This window comes from Oenanthe melanoleuca, chromosome 10, assembly GCF_029582105.1.
Source record: "Oenanthe melanoleuca isolate GR-GAL-2019-014 chromosome 10, OMel1.0, whole genome shotgun sequence".
In the NCBI taxonomy this organism is placed as follows: Eukaryota; Metazoa; Chordata; class Aves; order Passeriformes; family Muscicapidae; genus Oenanthe; species Oenanthe melanoleuca.
The window spans coordinates 18716495-18741504 of NC_079344.1; the positions used below are offsets into that span (position 1 = coordinate 18716495).

Sequence of the window (25010 nt, forward strand, 5' to 3'; positions counted from 1 at the left end):
GATTGGCTTGGTAGGAATTGTTTCCTAACAGTTATCCCAGGATCCTGCAGATGCTGGAATACTCAAAGCAAGCCCCTAAAAACACAGGTTAGGTCTAACCCAACCATATGATCTAACCCTTAGGGTGTGCTCCTTACAGGCTCCTAGGTTTCTAGGCACGTGTTTCTATCTACTGAAGATTATATTGCACACGGACCTCAGGCAGCTCCAATGTGTACAAGAGCTGATGAGATTGCTCTGACTGCATTCAGCAGCCCAGAGCAGCTAAAATAAATCACTAGGAGGTATAAAATATAACAGTCTTTCCAAGTTAAAATTCTGGGCCAAGGTAACACGTGAAATTCCTGTTTGCAGTCGAGCTGATATAGGGGTCTGAGTGTACACCTGGACCAGCAGAGCCGGACTGTGGAAGCCACAGTTTGTATTTCCAGGTACACCATCCTTCCCTCAGCCTGCAGGGCAGGAGCATATTGCACATAGCATCAGAGGACAAAAAAAGACATAGAAACCTAAACACATGCTTTGATTAGTTTAAATTAACTCATAGCTATCAGGTCTGGAAAAACCTTGCATATGTTACAGAGAGCCAGTGAGCAAAAAAAATGTCATGTGGAAGGCAACTTGTGACCCAGGAGACAAAGGTAAACCACCTCCTGACTCACGGTAATAACAAACAGAGCACTCGTCCACTTTAAGCTGCTACTGCCTCTATTTACCAGGACATCTATGACATTTGTGTTCCTTAATCACACATGCTTTGGTAGCTTTTGGTGGGTATTTACCAATAAGTTCCAACATACTTATAATGGAAAACGTATTTTTGAAAACTTTATGGAATCTCAGCATAATCTAAGCTGAAATGGAACTGGGATAATCATCTTGTCCAACACCTGGCTTAAAGCAGTTCCATTCTGCTCAGGTTGCTGAAAGCCTGTCCTCTCCTGACTGTCTACACAGCACCACCTCCCTGCCAAGCTGCTCCAGTGCTTGCCCATTCTCACCATGGAAATGTTTGTTCTTGTATTTCACAGAAGTCTGTACATTCCATGCTGGTGTACTGTCACTGTCACCTCTCAAATTTGTCTCAAACCCAACCACGATGGAGCTGAGACAGCAACAAAGCTGTAACACGTGGCTGATGTGAAAATACACTTCTTGCCAAAAAAATGGGAGATACAAAATGTTTTATAGAAAATTAGTAACTGGATTGTCTGGCATCAAGAGAAAAGTTCAACGTTGGGAAATTTAAACTTACCATTTTCAAAATCTGTTACATGTCCTCTTGCAGCACAAAGCTGCCAGTATTTTGTCAGGAAACAAACCAAAAAGAATTATGGGGCACTCCTGTGCACTTCCTCACTCAAATAATGCCTTAGGTGATTATTTCTAAGCAGGTAAATTGACAGAGCTACCCTGAGCTCTAGATAACATCTTTCACATGCCTCGTTTTATTAAGTGGGCCACCCATCCTAGCTGGTATTTTACAATACACATGTAAGGGACTTACATGAGTGAATCATGGAGTACTCCTCTTTAATGGTCTAACAACAGAGTAGGATTGACATGGCTTCAGTGAGATCAATGAACATTTAAGCCAGAAGCTTACATGTGTCTAATGCAGGAGCAATAACTTGGCTCAATTCTATTAGTGCTGTCTGTACAGAATGCCCTACCCTAAAACTCATCTGCCACTGGGATACAATCCAATGTTTATTTCCATTAGTTTAGCCATTGTTGGTAACAATAAAAATCAGGAGACAGTTGCAAACTAATGATTTACGGGTAGAATAAAACACAGGATGACCTTGGCTGCCTTCCATTCACCAAGAAAATGACTGGTAGTTAGAAATAAATTAAAATTATTGCAAGAGGATAGCATACGTTATTTCTTCGATAGGTAATTTTATCAGCTAAATAGCCCTGTCATTAAACTGGCAGCTGTTGTACAAATTATATTCCAAGATAAAAAAAGAAATTACAGCTTCCATAGCTTGTGCAGGGTTCAGAGTGCTGAAAGCTCCAGTTCCATAGGAACAGACAGAAAAGGAGCTCTGGTGCGATAAGGCTGAGCACACACTCTTGGCTGGGCTGTGTTCAGCTGAATTATTCTTATGGAAGCTAAGCAGAAAAGATCAGGTAAGTGTATCTATTATCAAATTGAACAAATGGAAATTCCTTCACAGGTTGATTCCAGAGGAAAGAAGCAATCTTCCCTGACTGGAATTCGTAGCTAATGAAACTTTAGAACTTTGTTTTGCAATTTAAGTTATTCTGATAAAACAAAACTATCAGCAATATACTCTGCATATTTTTGATAGTGACTGCAGTGAGACTTCTTTTCCTTTTACCTTTACGCATTTTTAAAATTCCCTCCTGCTCCATCCCTATTTAACAACCTCTTTTTTTGCCAATGGAGAATAAATAAAAAGCAAACTATTCAAAAAGTTGCACTGGGGTACTACAGAGAACACAGTGGTGGTCTGTGCAAGTATAATTTATAAATATATTCTGGTTTTCACATGCACAGCTAACCAAAAAGCAACATGTGGAAACAGTTTCCATGTTTCTCCAGTGTCAGTCAGGAATGGAAATGTACTTTATAGTCCTGATACCCCACCACTGGTCAAAAAAACCCCACAACGGACAAAACAAAGAAAATTCAAAAAAGATAAAGGGAGGTTGTATCTTTCCTGATTTTAATTTTTAAAACAGAAATTCTGGTTTTGTCTGCCTAGCATTAAGCACCAGCTTCAAATCAGCATGGGGCTTCTCAGAGAATTGGCCACCAATTACTTTTGTTTTAAATCCCAAGCAAAACAGGCTATTTTTCCCAATTCCTCTAATGAAGTAATTAATACTTTGCTTGAAACTTTAAAGATCATTTCATCTGCATAATAAGCCAGACCCTGAGAATTCTAACCCCAAGTGCCTGAGCAGCAGCAAAGCAGAAAGAAGCCCAACACAGGATCTCAGGAAAGGAAGGAAACCTTTCCAACAGGAATGTTCTCAGCCCCATCTCTAACAATGGAATAAATGCAAATCCCCAGTGTGGTCACAAAGGATCAGTGCCTGCCTGCACTGCTGGGGTTCAGGGAACCACGGTGACTTGATCTGCCCTGGCACAGCTGGCAGCACAGACAGGGCAGCCTGGAACCCGCCTGGCTGCTGCTCGGCTCTGGGCACAGCCGGACCACTGCAAGCAAAGCTTCCCTCACAAACAGACAAGCCCAGGGAAACAGCACAAACAAGCAATCCTTTAGAAAGCTCAGGAAAGATGATCAAATGAAAAAGAGAGAACCTGGCAGAATTTAAATACCATTAGAAGCCACTTTTGCCATCAGATGCTGTACACAACGTTAATGTGAATATTATAATGGTGACAACTTGTTCTTGACTGAATTATGAAGCTAATAATTTATAAATAAAGGATGCAGTAATTGAGTCAATGTGTTATGCTAACTGCAGCAAATTAGTACATTTACCTGATATTATACAGCTGAGACAGTTGTTTGGCAGCAAGTCAGGCCAGTAAGAGGGATTAGAATGCTGTCATCTTTCTATAGACTGTATTTTTCCATAGCAGATGACACTTGAAAGCTGCAAGAGAACCTGCTTTGTTTCTCATTTACTCCTCTCCCAGTGCAGTATTTCTTTCTTTGATGTACAGGTGGTTGTAACCATCAGAGCTTGGATTTAGGGCTATTCTGGTCACACTTTCAGGAGCACCTGGCTCAGAACAAAGAGAAGAAACAGCTGCTCCTGAACCCCACGAGGGATAATACGCCCACCTTTACACAGATCATGAAAGAGTAACACCAACAATTGTTTAGAGATTGAGAGTGTTATCTGGCTATGTAGTAAAGCTCCTAAAAACTAATGTTTTACAATTTATGATTGTCAAGACCTTCACTATCGTCTGACAGACACAATACTGCACTGGGACTCAAGAACTCATTGATTGCTTAATGGGTTTGGTGAAGGGATAACCCTCCCTTGTAAAATGGGATGTGTACCACTCACATGGCCATTCCACAACCTTGACAAGTTGTCAAGGATCATTGTGCAAAGGAGTTATGAAGAGGACTGCAGTTTTATCACCAAAGACACCTATATAGTTGGCACTTACTAATTTTTGGCAGAAGCCAAGCCTTAGAACTTTGTTATAGTCGATATGAGTGACTCAAAACCAGTGCTATGAAATGACACAGTGTCTACAGCTCTTCCTCTTGCATCTCAGAGACAAGGCAACTCACCAGCAGCAGCAGAATTCCAGGCTGAGATCCAGGACACCTGGACCTAAACCTAAAAATCCACTTGGGGACCTAAACATTGATGGGTTTGTATTTCAAAAGTACCTGCCGCAAGCCAGGAGAGGTAGTTGAAGCTAGAAATCTCCAGGATATATTTGGGCTATATCTCACAGCTCCCCTTTCAGCGAAATAAGAAGTAAATCACTGGGGATCATGCTGTTGTGGTCTGATGGTCACTTCAACACTCACTTATCCCGAACCTCAACATCCATCCCTTCTTTCTACTGCAAAGCAAGTTAATCAGGAACTTATTTGAATAAGACAAATGGCAAAAACTCCTGGCTCATTGCCCCAAAGATAGTTTTACACCTTTTTCATGTAAAATATATTCATTTGAGATATTTCAAACTTCACCTTTCCTTGCCTCTAGACTGAATCACTGAACATTTGGGGGCCCAGGAAGAGTCTTAAATCTTGACTTGCTTCCAGGAACTGGAAGCTTCTACTGCAAAATTTTGAGCTTGCCAAGAGTCTGTGACTGACCTACAGGGAAGCTGCCTTTTGCATTTAAAACAGGGAAATTAATTTGTTTTTGACTGCACATCCTTTTCCAAGGAATACTAGCTGCAGTCTCCAACAATGGCTTTGTATGTTAGTCCTATGTCAAGCTAGCTGCACTCATTCAATAAATGACACACTGGAACCATTTTTCTTTTCTGTTGCTCATATTTGTTTTCCTCACCTCAGAAAACACAAGCCCAACAGCAGAGGCAGCTGGCTGCTGTTTGACAAACACCATGCTGACAATATCCTGGCTGCAGCTATTGCTTCCTAAGCACTGAGACCTGTCACCCCACAGCACAAGTCCCAGTGGTCCTTCTCAAAGCTCAGCTTGCATGAAGTACATGAACTGTTTGATTTGCCCTGACAAGATATGCGTAAATAAAGACAGAACTGAACTTTACCCCTTGTTCTTGGCAGATCTGGGTTAGTCTTTCCAGCTGCTCATCTTGAATAACTTTTGCCTTCTCATACTGCTGAATCATCATCTCCATCTCCACTTTCACTGGAAGGACGTATGCTGGAAAACACAAATAACACTTAAAGCAACCCAGCTGTGATTTGGTTTTTTATCAGAAAGAAAACCTTTACAGGCCAAAGAACATCACCCCTTTCCCTTCCATCTAGAGAACTGAAGTATTTCCAATAGAAGCAGCACTAGAGCACTTTTTTCAGGGAAATGCAGGGCTAGGTGTTGTTTGGTCAGACCTCTATCTGCCTGGCTGGACTGAAATGCATGCTGCCTGCTCTTCCCAGATTCCATGCTAGTACAGCACTTCCCCAGTGTTTACCACAGATTTCCTGAATTGCTGGGTAGGAGGATTTTCTCTTTAGAGTCAGTCCCATTCCTTCTAAACTTGAACAGCACAGCTCCCTCAGGAAAATAACTATTCCAGAGCCATAACCATTTAATTCCTAGACTTTGTGGTAAGAAATCAGTCCTTAATGGACACAGCAGACTAAGAAAGATATTTTGAAGAAACAAAAAGGGCATTTATCTTCTATGGCTTTTCAAGCTACAGCCCAGTTTTCAATACGTTTTCTGACTGGCTCCAGAAATTTTGCTCCTGTCTTCACTATGGCAAACTCAGACTGATCAGAAAAGCTGGTCAATACATATTGTAATTAATGTTTTCTGAAGGTACATAAAATCCTGAAATTTTCTTTTATGCTTCAATCAGAGGGCTACGACCTCTCCTAAACTCTGAATACAGAGTTTCCTGAGATTTAAATCCAAAATAACAACTTAACTCTGATTTTTCACACATGAGCAAAATTTATTTCTTTCCCCTAAGCTGCCTGAAGCTGCTGAGCACACAGTAACCTACACTGAAGTCCTTGCTTCCAGGCCCAGCCATGGACTCTGCCCTCTGCAACCTTGACTTGCTGGGACCTTTTCATCTCCCCTGGCACATCCCCACAGAGGTCTGTGCAAAACACCACCAACATACACTTCATTTCCAGGATGTACAGCACTGCAGAGAGCACCTCCAGCTGGGAATCCCCAGGGCAAGAAAATCCTCCTGCAATCTGACACAAAACTTACTTACTGACAAAAACTTAGAAAACAAAGTCCCAAGGCAGAGTTGGCTGTATGGTTATGGGAAGGGTGCAGCAAACATCAGCAAAGCAGACTGGATTATTTTGCAGAATCAGGAATGACATCTGATGGCAAGAGACACGAAGCAGGTCAGAGCATTTACTTTACAGGACAGGGGATGGGAAGGTACCTAACAGGAAAATAAACCAATGAATCATAAAGGCTCCTAGGGAGCAGGAGATACAGCCATGATCTCCAGACCTACTCTCCTCCATGGGAGTCAACTCTCTCCTGTTCAGTGCCAGCAAAATGTAAGAGAAAGGACAATGACAGGAACAGTGGTAGCAATCAATCTTTCAGTATTTTAAAACCTCTTTTCCCAGCCTGCCAGGTGATGCTTGGAGTCCCAAAGTGATCCCCACTCACCATCAATGATCCTCTTCACTCTCCATATGCGCAGAGTGATGATAAGGCTGATGGCGGGTGGGGATCACTTTGAGGCCACCATGGGTGCCAAGGACAAGATGATGACAGCACCATCAAACACCTGGATGGAGATCAGCTTTTTAAACGTTTCCTTAAAATCACATCCCCGCTGTTACTCTCTGACATCTCAAAGGACTCCCTCTTTGCCCAAAAAGAATGCAATCATGGTATCTGTTTGAAAGGGATATGAGAGGTGGCCAAGCCACAGAAAGGCTGCATCCTTTTTAGGTAGCACAACAGAATTCCTCAGTGCTTTTTATGAGGTGAGGAGAGAAACTGTGGTGGAAGGGCAGGGGAAGAGAAAGGTATTTGGAAATACTGGCCAAAATCCCCCAAGGAGAAGTGATAGTCTAAATGTTATGACAGCCAAAGAGTTTTATCGTCACTGGTATTTATTACCTGTTACTTGGCATAATGTCATCTAAAAAAAAAAGATGCAGTCCCTGCCCATAGATCTTACTGTCTAAATGAAGAGATCAAGAAGACAAGTAGAAAAAGATGGAGCCAAGAGAGCTGCTGGCTGCTGGCCATGCAGTGGCTGCACACCTCATGTGGGAATGGCTGTGCACCCAGACACAACGGCTACCTGCTCTCACGGCTATGGGGCAGCGAGGCTCGCGAGGAGTCTGGCAATTGGGACTGCTCAGAATGATTTATGTGACACTGGCTGCATTGGGATTAGATCAGAAAAAGCAATTGTGCAGAGCATTAGACAGAAATGAGGCAGTACATGTGTTTCAGAGCAGAGTGGCAGCAGGCAGTGCCTGTCCCACACTGGCCTAGCACGGCAGAACAGAGCACCACGTTCTCATTCCTGCTGAGACCCTCCCTGCTGCCAAGGCCCACTGATGGACTGTCTGCATAATGGGGCAGGGCATGGATTTTTGTAAGAGCTACTTATTCAGAACGGTGTATAACTATTCAGTGTATTGAAAACAGATATTTCTTACTGCAGCCACTCAATGGGCAGTAAAAAAAAAAAATCACTATTCCAAATTACCAAAATGAATTATCAGAAACTGCTGCACTTAGCCTTAATAATAAGAAACCCTAAATCAACTATTTAAGTTTCATTTTTTTTAGCAAAACAAGTTAAAATGTTAACAACCTCAGTACAAAAATATGCAAGTCTCTAGACTAAGCTCCAAGAACACCCAGATTATGTTCTGGCTCTTCCTGCACAGTAGTGGTTGATGAAGCAGTATCAAGAAAGAGCTTCTAATTTTCCCAATCTCCAGATTTCTGCTCAGATTTGGATTATGTATTATTTACAACACATGAATTTCCTTTTCTTTTTCTACAAGAATATGCACATTCTACCTTACTTTTAATTTGAGGTACTAATTACAGTGTTTATCAAAACAATTTAATTATAAAAATGGGGTTTTTGCCAAACTAGTATTTACTGCCAGGAAACTACATGCAGTTTTTCAACTAACTCAACTAATTTCAGCTCAATGATGGCAATGGGGATATAAAACTCAGGTGACAATTTTTACATCTCAGGGTAGCCGTATGACCAGTCAGACCAGCACAGCTCTAACAACAGAGCAAGAGCTCTAACATAGAGCAAGAAGGCCAAAGTCCCTCCCTTCATAAAATATTTTCAAATATTGCAATCTTCTGAGTCTCTCGTGGAAAAAGGGACTACACCACCCAGCTATGGATAATGCACATAATGAGAAGAATGTGTATTTTTATCTGCCTTAAAAGATTGTATTGCACCAGGTTAATAACAAAGCCATCCAAAGCAGTTCTTCATGGTCTTACTGGGGCTGCCTGAAAAACAGTACCAAGAGAGAGCTTACCTCTATTTTGTTTTCAATGTAATCCCATATGCCAAGGACCACAATCCTCAAAATAGTCTAGTAAAATAGAATAGGAGGGAAAAAAAGATTATGAATGTTACTGCAGTCTTAGATAAATATTTAGTCCTTTACCTATTTAGGGAATAATTTTTTGTCTCATTTAAGCACTATACATTTCTTCTAAATAATAATCAGGTCCTAGAAATAGCACATTCAAATGCTCATCAGTCTTTCCCTCTTCCTAAAATTATGATTTCATATTTGTGATTTAGATTACAACCCTCTCCACTCTCCTGACCCAAGCCTATATAAGATCCACCTTGGGGTCCCTTCAGTCAAAATGGGGGGAAATTCACTTTTCTGGCCACCTTTGATATGCCAGTGCTTACTGATTCTCTAAGAGAAGAGGCCCTGTCCTGATGCCTGAAGACTGACATTTCATCAGCCTGAGGAGCAGATGCTCTTCACTGGAGTCAAAGCCAGTTGCTTTATTATAAGACCCCAGAAAGTCATGGGATAAGTGAGAAAAATATTTCTGTGATCCTTCTCTATGAAGCAAAACAACAATAAGTAGCCTCAACAGCTAAAAACGAGGAACAAAGAAAGAACACAGAATGAACCAGTGATGAATTCCTATTAAAAAAATTCAATGGCACTTTTCCTAATTTTAATTTGGCATTCAGAAGACACAGTAAAAGAAAAAAAATCCATCAGTCAACTTGGGATTGATATTTGAACTCACATAAAATAGGTAGGGATGTTTCCTGCCAACAGGAACAAGGTCAGATTTTGACAGACATGAGGAGCCCACCTGCAGCTGGGAGCCTTACAAAGACCACCAAAATGCCACTGTCTCCATTAAAGAGCAGCATAACGACTTAGAGCTCAGCAGGACTGCATATGAGGGGTGACCATGCCCAGAACTGTGCAGAAAAAAGTGGCTCTGATGAATACATGTATCTCCTCTTCACGACAAACACAAATATGAAATCCCAAGAACTCTGAATTCATGCCAAGCACACCAGCAGTACCCAATTGCAGAACAACTCTGAAAGGCTCAGTAGGGTTCCTGTGTGTGGTTCTGCCAACCCCAGGAGCCCAATGGAATCTTCTGGCATGACTGTTCTCCATTCTCCTGGCACTGCAAACCTGGATCACTGCACCCATCCAGGGACACTGCTGGGAGGCAGCTGGTGCTTCCAGAGCCCAGACCCCTGCACCACAGAGCAGGAGAGTGAAGCACCCACACCTCTCAGAAATGGGGGATACAAAGGCCAAGGCTGCCTGAGGAAGGGAGGCACGAGCCAGAAGACAAAACACAGCGTCCTCTTTCCTCTACAAAAAGTGATGATACTCTAAACAGACAGCAAGATCTGCCCGTGCTGCTGCTCTGTACTCCTAAAAACAATGCACTTCCAAAGCACTTTACAAATGCAGCATGGGAGCAACAATAACCTATATCCCCAAGGTTTATTGATTATGTGGAGGAAGAGATGCACAAGGGCAGGTTCTCAAGTCCCTTAATGACCCCAAACTGACCAGCACAATGTGATGTGACCTAGGTTGTGAATTCCCACAACCTGCATTTGTCAGCTGACTGCACATTGGTACATTAGGTAATTTTAAGTACTTTTCTGCTTGCACAGTTAATATCTGATTTACTATTCTGAGTCACTGTGTGAAATCCCTCTGTAGTGTGAAGGAATCAGCAGGAGCAGCACAGGAGGGGAAGGTGGCCCATCAGCACAAGGCAAAGGAGAGCACTTCAGGGTGGGGAAGGAATTGGGCAGGAGAAAGACAGGATGGAGGAGGCTGGAAAATGTCCTTAGAAAAGCCCTCCCTCCCTTCCACTGCCACAGAACCTATCTGTTACAGAAGCTCCAGAAACTCTATAGATTAACTTTTTGTCTTTTTGATATATCCCATAAAACCAAATATTTATTGAAAGCTTTCCCAGAACACCTTATACCCAATGTGTAATTTATAACCCCTCTCATCAGGGTCACCCACAGAGGCCTCAGCTCACCCAGTGCTTAGAAGAACCCTCTTTTGCCATCTCCTGGTGTGCCTGTACCCAGCTCCAGCATGAGCTGTCCTAGCACACACTGTGCCCAGGCCACCAGAGCCCAGAGGAACTGCTACCATGCTTAAACCAACACATCCTCCTGTTCCCAGGGCACAGGCACTCTCCCTACACAGATTCTCTTAACCAAAGCTCTGAAACTACAGACCCCAGGTCACCACCACCCAGCAGAACCCACCCCATCCCTGCACTCTGGGACTGCTGGGGCTTCACCAGGAAATTCCCTGCCCAAGGCTGGGGCCATGAACAGACACAAACACACTGTGCTCTCTTACTAACACTACCAGCACATCACATACCCAAACACATCTGTGCACAGACTTGCACTTCTATTTCTTCTATACTCTCACCATCTTAATTCTTAGTATACAGAGAAAACCAAAGAGTTTTCAACTGGCAATTCTGTGTAGATTTGAAAGGGCTTTTGAGGCATGGGAATGGCTCACAGGGACTACCAGCCATGCAGAGTGCCCAGGAACTGGGCAGCCCTGCACCACAAGCTACCTCTGGGCATGGTCACACAAGCACTGGCACTTCTCTGTGAGACAGCTGGTGCAGGAGGTGCTGCACTGCCACTATCAAGAGCTGAAAGCACAGATGAAGCACTGTCAGAGCACACTGTAAGTCAGGGGTAGTGTTAGAAAGGAAATGGGCACACTGGCATTTCAGGCAGATGTCCAGCTAGATTTCCAGAACTTTACAGAACCTTTTTCCATGGCAACTACTTCTCCGTGAAGCCAGAAAATCACTTAGTAGAGAAATTTACCAGTATATTAAGGTTTATTTTATATACACTAGCAAAAAAAAGCCTAAATTTACCTTTATAAATCATATTAATTTATAAAAGCTGTATCTTTGTTCCTAGATCCCACTACTCAATCCATTAAAAAACCCCAAACATACAGCAATGAAGTGCATTTACACATCATGAGAAAAGTTGTGTGCACATGGAATAAAAGTAAACACACAGAAGAGAAACCACAGCTTACAGAAGATTAACAGAAGATTATCCTCTTTGCTCTCAGCTCTTTGAAGCTCACAAATAATACAACAAAAGTCATGTAACTGAGTTTCTCTAACAGAAATTATGAATTTGTTAAGGGAAAGACATTTTTTTAATTAGTTCTGCCATCGAGAATGCTTTTCTTTTTTAACTGAACCTTAACAGCAGTCTCCCTTTGGAAGCTTTATTCCTTTCAAGGGTTGCTATTACCAAGCAGAAAAGGGGCAGGTTACTATGAACACTTCCTTTAAACATATAGGATGAGGAAAGCCTTGGAGTTTTTTCTCCAGTGAGACACAACTCATGAAACACATGGTTTCTCAGCTGGGAGCCCAGACTTGCTCTACTCAATCTGAGAGCTCATTTTGTGGACACACATGCTGGAAAAAAGCTGTGATTTGGTGCTTGCCTAATTTTGAGCACACCAGACTTGGTTCCTCCCAGGGAAAACTTCAAGTACTTCCCTCCAGCAGAATGCCTGTGTGCTGGGCTGGCTGCAGCACACACAGAGCAATGAAAACAGCCACTACCAGGGAACCCCATTCTTGCACTCATCTCACCAGCCCCAGTGAAAAGCAGAACTGAACAGCAGCCACAGAACCACAGACTTGTGGCAATGGGATAGACCTGTTAAGAGCAGACTTCAATCCACGTACCAAAACTCTGGGACATTCCCCATCTTCCTTTTCTCAGCCAACTAACAGCAAGAGTGAATTTGCCCTCTTGAGAGGGTACAACCCTGGCCCTGCATTGCTGTTGATACTGGGATTTCCCCCAATGCCTCTCTCTTCTCTTCTGTCTGGGTAACATTTGGTGCACAGACAAATCACAGTGATGTATGTAAACCGAGACAAACATACACAATCATCACACTAGTAAATCCTGCTCAAATACTTGGAAAAAAGCAAACAAAGCTGATGTGCACTTCACTTGAATGTGGACATTTTAATGCTGGAAAGTCACTGAAAGTGACAGAGAGCATAAAATGAGCAAAGTACCCTTAAGGCTTGTGGCTGTAAGACAAGCCTGGGGAAGCAGGAAGATGCTGTGAGAGCAACTACTCAGCTCTGCTGGCAGCTGCTCTGGTGGCATTTGCCAGCTGCTGGCATGTTTAGCCCCCTCATTTTAACCAAGCAGAAAGTCAGTGCCTGTTTAACTTCAACTCCACTGCAATTACCTGCAATGCTTTCAGAGCACCACCTTTGATCAGTTGTATTCTCCCCAAATATTCAGATTTTGTGCTGAAAGTTTTATGGGTCTTATTAACTCCTGAATAAATTTCTTTGTTCTTTAAGCTGAAGCCTTTCTGAAGAATGGTGTACCTATACTTACAACTAATGGGAACCAAATTACAGAATAAACAGCAAACATCCAAACTTAGAAGAGGGTACCTGCTATGGAAACAACTTTTTTTAAACACCAGAAACCCTGAATCCTTGCTTTGAGTTGAAACACAATAACTGACAGATTCATCAATCCTCAGCAGCTGCCTGTTACATCCAGGTAACCTAATTAAACCTGCCCATCTCTGGAATATCATTCTGGCATGAACAGCCACAGACTGCAGAATCTCACTATAACACATCATCTTCTCAACAAATGATCCCAAAGCTGACTCATGGTATGGGAACCAGTGGGAAAAAAAATCCCCTGAAGGGACCAAACGAGTAAATAAAGATGGATGAAAAAAAAAAAAAAAAAGTGCCATTTGCAATTTTTGCAGTATTTTGTAACCTCTTGGGAAAAAAAAATTACTTGGATGACTGAAAATTATACTCTGTTTTTCCTCTCTTAAGACACAATTCAACATGAATTCAATCTGGCACAAGGCCAACCCCAGCAAACCCAGCAGAAAGATACACCTGAGCTCTTTCCCAAACTGATCTCCGAAGCACATCCAGTTGCTCTGTGGAGCCACCTCTGTCTCTGAGCTGCCAAATGAATCCATATCCAAAAATCTACCCTGGTCTGTGCAGCTCACATGGTTGTCTTGTGGCCTCATTTTTCTTTGATCTAAATTCAGAGCATAATCAAATAGGTGAAGGAAGCTACTTCAGAAGACAGCAGCAGATAATGAAGTGAGTGATAAGTTTATAATTAATGAGAACAGCAAGTAGATGAAGTAGCTCCAAATACCTAATAAAGAGAGAAATGGCAACACAGCTTCAAAATGAGGATGGTGAGACAAGGAACCTGTTCTGGCTCTGTGAAACACTTGTTATCCTTTGCCTGCAAAATACTTCTGAACTAGTTCATCCCACCCCAGTAGAACTGAAAAGACCCATTCCTTCCTTGAGCCAGCTGAGTCCCAGCCTGAGGATGTGTCTGCAGTGCCACAAACCAATTACATACAATGAGTATGAATTCAATACAAGTGATTCAATAAATCATTTGAAGATATAACAGCTTTGTTTTTTGATGAGTAGTTTTTTGTAACCACCTCATTACTATCTAAATTTCCTACAGAATGAAGTTATTAACAAACCTCTCTGGATTATGTTTTCTCCCATGAAACCAGAAAAAATATTTTAAAATATTCAAGTCCAAGCTGTCTTCCAACTTAACAAACATAAAACTTGTTTTTGTGACAAGTAACATATCACAACCTGAAAAATAGCAATAGAAGCATTTTGGAATATTTCAGGAGCAGTCTAAATGCCTCAATACCAGTGGCTTCTTTCTGGAACAAAGCTGAAAGCTCAGAAAGGCAGTTTGGTCATTTGTTACACCATGACTAGAGCCTTTTCCAGTGCACACACATTTTCCATTCACATACATTTTGGCAAAGAAATTCACCATTTGTTTCATTCTCTGACTAGGTCTATATGCAGCAACCTGCAATATATAAACCTCCTTAATAAATTGTGAGCGCAGATAACTCCATTCTCAAAACAGGTCTTTTTGTACAAAACTCCCACGGATCTTTATTCTTGAAGAACATATTTTCATCTTAATCCTATACTTTATACCCAGTGACACTGATAACAAATGGATCAAACCATCCTGTCCAGTGCCTGTAGATTCAGAAATTATTATTTCTTTCTGCAGCTTTCCAATTATGATTTGTAAGCCAGTATCTTCCCTTCCATGTTTCCTTACCAATTCTAAGCAACTGATATACAGTGTTAATCTAAATAACATTTTTTTTAGTTTGCTAAGTAGAAGCAGCAACAGTACATGTTTGCTTGTTTTTCCTTAAAATACACTGTAATATGTTATTTACTTTCAAACTACTGTAAAACTCTTGCTAATTCTAGTGACAACATAAAAATACTTTGCAGTTCTGTATGTGGAGAAAGACTTTGGTTATACATACCTCTGAAAAGAAAACAGAGAGGATGACTAGGCTGATCCAGTGAATTACTCCTGCAAATTGGGAAGCACTTGAAACTGCAATTAACATAATACAAGGAAGGGTCATTAGAGTATCAGAGTGCAACTTAGGTTTAGCATTAATTAGCAACACCACAAGCTATGTATGGTAAAACTTGCTTGCTTAGATTTTGCAATGGAAGTACCAGAGAGAGGATGGGATGCAATGGACATGGAACTCCAGCCCTGCCAGCTGCTCAGCCTCAGCATGTTAGCAGCTCACTGACAGAGCTCAAATCTTTGGTGCTCTGCCACTGCCTCATGTTCTTACCCCATGTGCTGCTTTAGTATGAGGTGTGTGACTACAAATCCAAATCTAGGAACCAGCAAGGAAACAGAATGCTCTGCTACCCCCACATTACTCCTTGTGTTCAGTCTTTGACAATTCAGCTCACATGATGAGTATTTATCTGGAACAGGTGCTTAAAAACTAGTGCTGAAAATGGGCTTCAAAATCCATCTCACGTTGACAGAAAAATGCAGGAAATTGGCAGGGTCCACTAATTGAACTGCTAGTGATTCCTGCTCCCAATAGTTTGGGCTAAAGGAATGAGGGGCAAATTCCTGCAGGGAATGTGTGAGTCTCCATCTCCAAAGCAGGCAGAGCAGAACAGCCTGTGCTGTCCCACAGTGCCAGACAATGACTGGGTAAGGCAAGCAGTGGCTTTGCATATAGTGCAGGGCTGTGGCAGACTGCACTATGGCCCAAGAACACACAGGGCACACACTGAATGAAGAATTTCATTTTAAAATCAGAATCGATTCATATGGGAAAGAGAGGAGAAGGATGTAGGAAGATATCAGGACACAAAACTGAGTACTGGAACTCCCCCTGCTCAGCTCTTTTGGAGCTTGATGAGAGCTTTGCTGTGCTGCAGCACAGAAGCTACTTGAAGGTGAAACAAATGGGCAGAAGAGGAGCTAAGGAGGTTTCCTAAAGCACTTTGTCCATGGGGCAGCCAAAGGAACAGGAAACCTTGGGATGCACATAGAGGGCTCCAGCTGCCCCCCAGCGACACAGAGAGACACAGCAAGCAGGAATTTGGGATGGAACCCATCCTGCCGAGCTCTCAGTGCTCTCCCGAGGAGCTCTGAAGACACACGTACAAAACCTGATTACAAAACAAACAGACCTAAAACAAAATAGCCATTATATGTCCCTTGCTTTCTGGGGTTTCTAATCCTGGTATGAATATACTTTGTGCTGAAACATCCTAAAAGGTCTCTGACCTTTTCACATGTTTATCCTACAGTTTGCAAATGTGCTGTCCACCTAGGAAACCAACAGCTTTGTCCATGCATCATGTAACCAAAGACTACACTGAGAGCAGGAAAGAAAAACTATACTCTAAAAATATCACAGCCAAAGAAAACACCAGGTTTCTTTTGTTGTGGTTTTTGGGGTTTTTTTTGGTTGGTTGGTTTGGTTTTCTTTTAATAAAGGGAGGCTTCCTAAGTAATTACAGTCTATAGCATGGATTAGCAATTGTTACTATGGACAGAACTGACAGTGATATGCTGTAAGGTATCCTAATGCACTGCTCAGTTTTATAAAGAATAAGGAACCCTTTAGAACTGTAATTACATTTTTGAGAAACACAGTTATGGGCTAATGGCTTTTCAAAACCTTAATATAAGTGAAACACACCCCTTACAAGGCACAAGTGGAAAACCTAACCAAGCCAGCCTTTGTCTGATTAAAAACAAGACAGAAGGTATTCTAACTTGGTCAAGGCAAAAAACCTCATGGCAAGATTCATTAGTTAAAATGTTAAATCAGTAACACAAGTGCAGTGGGCCCTGAGCAAATCCATCCAGCAGGGGCCACCTCTGAACAGTGAAGTCACCTGGCTGCACCCAACACCTGCAGGTCCTGCACATGGTGTAAACTGCAGAGCTTTCAGCAATGCACATGCACCAGACACACAGGGGAGCACTGACTCCTAAAGTAAAGCTTTCTTTTGAAGGGTCTTCAGAAAATACATGGTGAGAAAATGGCTGCTTCCAGAGGAGAGTAACCAAAACTGTTAAAACTCAGAGAAATCAGCATCCACTGTCTCTAGAGGAAGTGAAAATTCTCTACACAAATAGAAAGATGTGACACCTCAATACTGTTGGAAGCTTCTTCCTCATTAAGGCCTTATACCCACAATTAGCATTCCTGACTTTTTTGAAAGTGGCAGACTTGTCCAAATCCTGGGCTTTCTCGTCCAAAAATGGCGAGTGACCGGAGAGCAGAGAAAGCAGCAGCTGTAACAGAGCAGCCATGCCCTGGCAGTGTGTGCAGGATGGACAGATGGGTGGAAATGGGACCAACAGCATGCAGTGACACAGTCATTTATTCATCTTACAGAGTTTAAGAAGCAGCTGCAATTATCAGTGAAGTCCCTTAAAGTCATCTTAATACAACTGCAATACCTGAATCTTGACTCCACTACGATCAATTGACAAGTTGTAACAGTAAAAGGACTTCAACAGAATAAAAATTTGGTTTGCTCAATTCAAAGTTGCCACAGGAGACACCAGACACTCCTCTGTGAAATGAACCTTGCATTTATGGGATTGTCTGAACCCCAGCTGCCATTTCAACACATCTGAGATTGCGTGGAGATACCAGAGGCTGCTCCTCAACATTTAGCTTAGGGGAAAGTGTAGGTGGTGTCTGTGGTAATGTCAACTTTGTATCATAAAAGGAAAAAAAAAAAAAAAAGAAAAAAAAAAAAAAAAAAAGGGGTGGAATGAAAGAAGAGTAGAGGAAAAAGGATGAATTAGGAAGCAAAACAGCAGCATTAAAATTTCCAATGTGGAACCTTTGTACAGTGAATTCAGATAAAGCAAAACTCCATTTAAGCCATTAATTGACTCACAGTGTGTTAACAAAGTAGAATGAAAATCTGTCTCATTTCAGAGCGTTACAAGCTAGAAGGCTACAATTTCAATTCCTATCCACTCGAGCAGAGGTAAATTAATAAGAGGTTAACACCAAGTACCCTATTTATTTATGTATGTTAATCACTTTTGTGTAGCCACATGTGATGGCTATCAGAGATTAGTGATGCACAGATTTTTCTCCTGTGCATATGTAACATGTCTGTAAAGGACAGATCTTTTCAAGTACTAATGACAACACACATGAATCTCTGCATGTACACTCTGCTTGCATCCTTTGAAAATTTGTCCTGTACTGAATTTGTTATTTGACCTAGCTTTGCTCAGAATAACAAAGAAGAGACTGACTTCACTATACCAGGGTTCCACAAGAACACATTTCTTACCTAGTCTAGAAATAATTTAAATGGTAGGGAAAAAACATCCCAAACATCCTCCCCCTTCAAAACCTCCCAGCAAGTTAAGCCTTTATTTCATCAAAATTTAAAAAAAAAAAAAATTAAAAAAAAAAAAAAAAAGAAAAGAAAAAACAAAATCCTCCTACTCACACTGGAGAAGCTTTATATCTATTAGGAGTTCCAGAGTCAGAAGAATCACCACCAATACTACACAGGCTACCAGGAAACTGTTGAGACTTGCACTGAGCAAAAATACCTGCCACACAGCTGCTCGTCTCCCACAGCACGGTTTTAGCCAGTTAGATCTAAGGAAATAAAATTAAGGGAAAAACAAGAAAAGAAAAGAAGAAGAAGTGAAAAAGGAAAAGAGCTAAAGAGCAGTGAACTCAAAACTGTAAGTTCTGCTGTTTTGGAGACACTCAGCAATAATGCCCAAAGACTTTGCAAAGTTCACATTCACTGGTCTCTTTACAGAGAGAAATATAAGAAAAACCTTCAGCCTGGGATCTCCCAGCTCTGGAGTGTGCTGGTGTCCAAGTGCCTTCAGTGCACTGAGTCATGCAGCCCTAATTACCACACACACCTTTCTGCTCTCCTCCTGTCTCTCAGGATCTCATGTGCTCTTATCTTAACATACATGCTGCATTCCTTTATCAGTGAGTACCAAGGCACAGCAGGACTCTGCTAGTTAGAAGCTAATGACTCTTTAAAAATCATTTCTCTGCTACTGAATTTTCTGGTCATGCACCTTTACCCTTGCTCTCCTATGAGACAGATCTGACAAGGGCTGCCAAATTTAGGGTGCAACAATCAGTCTATGACATCATGGAAAAGAACATCAGGAATCTGGAGAACACCAAGTGTAGCTCAGTAACTCCACAGCTACACTTCATAGGGCAAAGGGACACAGCCTGGCAAAGTGTCAAGCCTCTGGCCAAGGCTCTCTCCTTGGCTCTTTGTCCAACTCTCAACAATCTGTTTGTGGATCAGGCCAAGAATTACCTTGTTTTGGGGACAGCATGTACCAGGGACTGCTACCAAGCCTGCTTTGGATGAGGTCACCCTTTTTCAGAGGAAAAAGAAGGTTTAGGCAGGATGCAGGAAGCTGTGAGGAGGCTGAGTTCTGAGGACCAGAACTCTGGAGGGAAGCTGATGAAGCAGTAAATGTTCAACTAGCATTGTGCTAATGCAGATACATATTTACAAGAGGGTTACTAAATATTTTTTTCTTTTAGGAGTATTGGTAATCGAAATAACAGTAGGATGGACTTCAGAAGCATAAAGCCCATCCTGATAGTGTTCATCTCCCAACTCCTCCCTCCCAGTATCACTTTGATGCAGTATCACATCATTTCTCATCACAGTGTTCTGCAAGGTTGCTGTACTGGCTCACCTCAGAAAGTTCAGATGAGATGGTGGCCTGACACTTCAGATTTTCAAAGCACTGTAAATACACATTAGGTAATGAAAAGCTGACACGATTTATTAGCCAGGGCTTAAAAAGCTGCAAGTGTGGTGCAGTAACCCCACTGTCTGACTAAAATATCACTACACAGAAAGCAGGGGTGTACAAGAAGATATGGTGATACTGATCAATTCCTAATTAACAGCTCTAGACTCACTAACTCACACTACAATCAAACACTTGGAAAAACATCACAAAATGTTCTCCGGCATACTCACAAATGAGGGAGAAAGCAATGCCGAGCAGTACTCAGAGACTCGACCCTTTTGAGCAGCTTCTCAGAATTAAGCATATCAACAGCACTTGTAGTCAGATTGCCTGATTGCCTGACTGTAAAAGATCTCCTCAACTGACTCTCAAAGCTTCAGAGAAGATTTGACAAGTGTTACTATCAGCAACTTGCCCTTAGGTTAAACTTTGTTATGGCTCCAGCCTGAATACAGAATGCATGATTTCAAATAGGTTGTGTTAAAACATAAAGCAAAAAAAAAAAGGCACTGGGATAGGGCCTTTATGCCAACTTGATCTTTTAATGGATTTCATTTTACATCATCTCAAAACTGTAACTTGTTTTTAATGCAACTATGATTTTGGGATTTTTTTTTTAGATATTTCTAAAAACAATGAGGAGGGATGGCTCTGTTTGAACAGAACAGGCTTTAGTTCTAGTCTCTACTTACATTTATCTTCCCTTTTCCAAAAGATCCACTATGCCAGTATTTTAATATTGCAGGGCAGCTTTTCCTATGCACAGAATCATCAGTAGAGGGCCCAAGTACCTGCTTCTAAAAGCTCTGCATAGTCAAGATTTTCAAATATACCAAATGTACCAGTAAGAATAAACCAGCTTAATACTTGGCATACAATACATATAACCATGCTAATTATTACTCAAGCTGCTAATTAGAGTCCTAAATAACGTGGCATTATTCTGTCTACTCAGTATTATTACTCAATAACACCAATTCTAAAAAGCTTCTGAATGAAACTATCAGTTTAGAATTGAAAGAACAATCAGCTTAAGAAGTCAAGTGCAGCTCATGTGCACATTTCCACCTGTACCACACTCATCAAATATATACAGTGATTTCAAAAACACAAAAGGATTTGAAATTTAAGCACTGGAGAAGCACCTTCAGCTCTTCAGCAACCACCCTGACTCCTAACACATACAAATCTCACCTCTGTAACCCTTTCTGATATGCAAAGGCTCATCTATTGAGATGAGAAATCTGCTTTTTGGAGAAAAACAAACCCCTACCAGAATTCGTGTGGATTTGAACTTACCTTCCCAATTCTGGTCATTTCACCTGAGACACTGCAAAGCTACACTTAAAATTTTAAGTTCAGATTAAAAATTCAGCTACACAGAATTTTCAAAAAACCCAACAAACCAAAATATAATTTAGACAGCTTATAAATGTATAAAGGGATTTCATACCGACCACATACAAGTAAAAGACTTTCTTCCCTCGCTTCACACAAAAAATCCCAAACCAAACAAACAAAAAAAACAAATCACCAAAACCCCACAAACTAGTAAAGAACTCCCCAATTCTGTTCAGAGAATAAGTACACATTCTGTTGATGTCCTGACTGTGTTTGCTTGAATTCACAGACAAGTGTGACTTTGAAAAACTTTCCTGCATGACTTCTAATGGGTTTATCAGGTATTGCAGCTACTTTGTCTCTAAAACAGAAATATCATTTACCTTTCTTGCAATGCCTGGATGAAATAAATAAATAAATGTACTAGCACTGGTAATTTTCAATTGTTGGTGACACTGAGCTGTAAAGTTTTGTCCTAAGACATTAATATGTATTTAGTAGAATTTTACCAGGGGTATTTTTTTTTTAAAGATACTTTCACACATGGCTTTGTGCAAAACCAATCTGTCATCATCCTGTTAGTCTTACTAATAAACAGCTTGGAAGAAAAAGAACATAAGGCAAAACTGGGAAAGGTAGAACATATTTACCTGGTAAGGAACCACTACAAACAATTTTTTCAAGCTGTTAACAGCTGTCACTGTTTCTATTTTCTGGTCTTGTAAACAAATACCCCAAAATCTGCATTATACCTTACCCAGTCTTTTTTCTTTTCCTTTCTTTTGGCTAAACAGCAAGCGTTTGCACCTCACAAGATGGTTCTGATCAGAAAACAGAAGGATGGATGGGATCCAAATTGCTCTCTGAAGGAGCAGAAAGGCCATGCTCAGGAAGTGACAGGCTAAATAACAATACAAAACCTGGCTGAGCCATCAGAGACAGCAGAGCCTCACAGCAGGCTGCAGGGAGCAGCTGCAGGCCAAAGAACACACAGAGCTCTGCACCTCTTGTCTGCACTTCCACGAGCTTGCTTTAATGACAGAACTTCAACTACTGACAATGCTCTCATCTTTTTTCCCCCTAAAACTTGTACTATTTCAAATCCCATGGCACTTCTTGGCAGACTCCTGCAAAACTCTGCTGCTCAAACAGTAAGAAAGATTCCGCCATTTTCTCCCCAGACTCACCCATGGCCAGTTTATACACACTCACTCTGTGCCACTATTATTCTTCAGCTTGATTAGGTCTTTTCCCTAGCTGGCATTTTGTCCATGATGCATTACAAACAGTAATGGCAGCCACGTGTGTAATTCAGTTAAAGCCCATGCTTTTTGTAGAACAGACCCTCAGTTTCTGTAACTATCCTAGCAGCCTCTTCTGCACACCAATACAGACAACTGGAGCAGTAGATAATATTTTAGAATAGGCTTTAATTAATTACATGAATGCTTCCCAGCTCCATTTGAAGTACTTGAAGCTTTCTAGGATAATTTGTGCTTTCTTTAGAGGTGTATATCACACCATTTGCTCACAGACATCCTGTGATTACCAGGACTTTTACTCCTCTCACTAGAAAATTGCTTGTTAGGTTTCTCCTTTTTATGCTAAAATCTTTAGTGCAGTGTAACATCAGCATCAAAAATTCCCTTTAAGAAACATGAGAACAGCCATACTAGAGCATACTGAACATACAGCCTGGCATCTTGTCTCCAACAGTGGCCATGAGCAGATGTCTCAAGATGACTAAGAACACAGCAAACATAAATCCTTCCCCTGAACATTCTCACAGCATCCAACCCTTTTCCATTTGGTCACTGAGACAGATGTGTTTTCTCAAGTTGTACTTGGTAACCTTCAATGAATTTCTGTTCCACAAACTTGTTTAACCTCCCCTTGTGAGGACAAGCTGCTCTCAGCCACACATCCTTCAGAAAGCAGCTTCAGGCATCTACTGCCCTTTGTGCCAAGAGCAAACTCTTTTTGCTTCTTTGTAACTGGGCCTTAATCTATTAATGTACCTTAAAGACTGTATTGGAGGGGGCTGTGTGGGTGTCAAACCTATTTTAACCTCTCTGTGTCACAGACTTTGTAATATCAATCAAATCTCAGTCAAGCTGCTCTTTTCCAGACTGCAGTCCCAGTTTACACAGCAATCTCCAGCGGAAGATATATCACATCTTTGATCACTTTTGCTTTGATTCTTTTCGAGTTCTTTTATATCTACCATCTCCTTTCTGACAGGGATCAGACCTGCACTCGTGTTCAAGACGTGGGCAAAGCTTGGATATAGATAGGCACAACAACAGCCTCTTTTTTATTCTCTGCTCTTTTTGCTAAGCAATCCAAAGATCTGATTTGCTTTTACACTGCTGCTCAGCACTTAGCTGGCTTTTTTACAGACCTGCCTTCTAGACAAATATTCCTCTTTTCCACATTTCCCCTTTGTCCTATGGCTTATCCATACTCCAATTTTTGCCCCAAGCCATACCTTCCCCAATTTAGACAATTAATTCTAGTATCAAGCCAGACAAATTAGACTCATTTCCAGTCTCTAATAAAGAGTTTTGCGAACAGTGATCTGTAGGCTACAAATTCTTTCCTCAAAACTACCTGGGAAAAGCAAGTTCTGTTGGAAAAACACAGAAATATCTCCAAATTGAAAAACACCTAAAATCACTGAGCTAGAAAATGAATTGTCTTAGAGTACTGCTCTCTCTCCCAACTGATAAAAGACATGGGGGGGGGCAAATTCCAAGCACTGAGGTACTGGAATAAACAGAGTATTGAGCCACTCTGGAAAACATTTACCAAGAGAAAAACTTAAAAGGCTGTGCACAGAAACAGAAATTTCTAAATCACCAAACACCTCAGTAATATAGCCCAAAATTTCCTATTTTCTCTCCTGAAGAGCTCGGAGGTTCTGTTAAGCTGGACGCTCCTTTTCTGCTGCAGTGCAGCTCTGTGTTGGACCACAGCACTGAGAGCAGCAGTGATGAAGTACTGCACAAAGAACAGATCAGCGCTACAGCCTCAGTCACTGCATCCTCATGGCAGGATTTTGCACTACCTTTCTGGATTCAGACTAGGACTGGCAGCTGAAACTAAATTACAACTCACTTCTGTAAATAGGAGATTGTTCACTACATGAAATTGTTGTACCCTCCAAAACCTTTGCACTTCATCTCTGGCTTGGACCTCATTTTTCACCATTATTCCAGATCCAAGATCTGCAGAAGTGCACAGAAATTCTCAGAAAATGGACTACTTTTCCTTATGCCACCAGATAAAGACAAGAAAAGTGGGAAACTAGAGAAATGTGAGAACTTGATTTAGTCAAATTCTTTTAGATAAAGCACCTTTAAGATTAAGAAAGCACAAGTAAAATACCCCAAAAAATCAAAGTAATATCTGAAAGATGAATCTGAAAAAGCAAAATTATGGCACCTACTTGGTACAATTACAGAAGATTGAAGGAACAGACATCTTTATTTCCCAGGGTGAGTGAATACATTCACCAGCAAAGTCTTGCAACCAATTTAAAATGAGAGCTCACAACTCTTCTCTATATTAATTTCTGCATCTCTGTAAATCTCTCTTCAGTTTTGGTTTCCCTTCCTTTCTCTCTCTCCTTTTGGTTTTCTTTTTTTCTGATATTCCCACTGTTTAATGCACTTTCCAGCTGTGACCAAACAAATCTAAGGCTATGAACAGAAGATCATTAATTATTAAATTACAACAGCATGACTATTTACAGCTAATGTCAAATGAGTTGCATTAACTGTGTGAACTCACAAACTTTACAGCTTTTGGTGCAGAACACTGTATT

The 25010-nt window shown here is 41.2% G+C and overlaps 1 protein-coding gene across 1 annotated transcript in view; it reads right to left on the bottom strand.

Annotated features, from left to right (window-relative positions):
* The window catches only part of TMEM266 (transmembrane protein 266), a 76831-nt gene that overhangs the window by 20059 nt on the left and 31762 nt on the right, over nucleotides 1-25010 (bottom strand). The window contains 5 exon segments of the mRNA XM_056499646.1: nucleotides 5216-5331; nucleotides 6778-6898; nucleotides 8646-8702; nucleotides 15048-15121; nucleotides 18541-18695. Coding sequence (XP_056355621.1) covers nucleotides 5216-5331; nucleotides 6778-6898; nucleotides 8646-8702; nucleotides 15048-15121; nucleotides 18541-18695 — 523 coding nt within the window.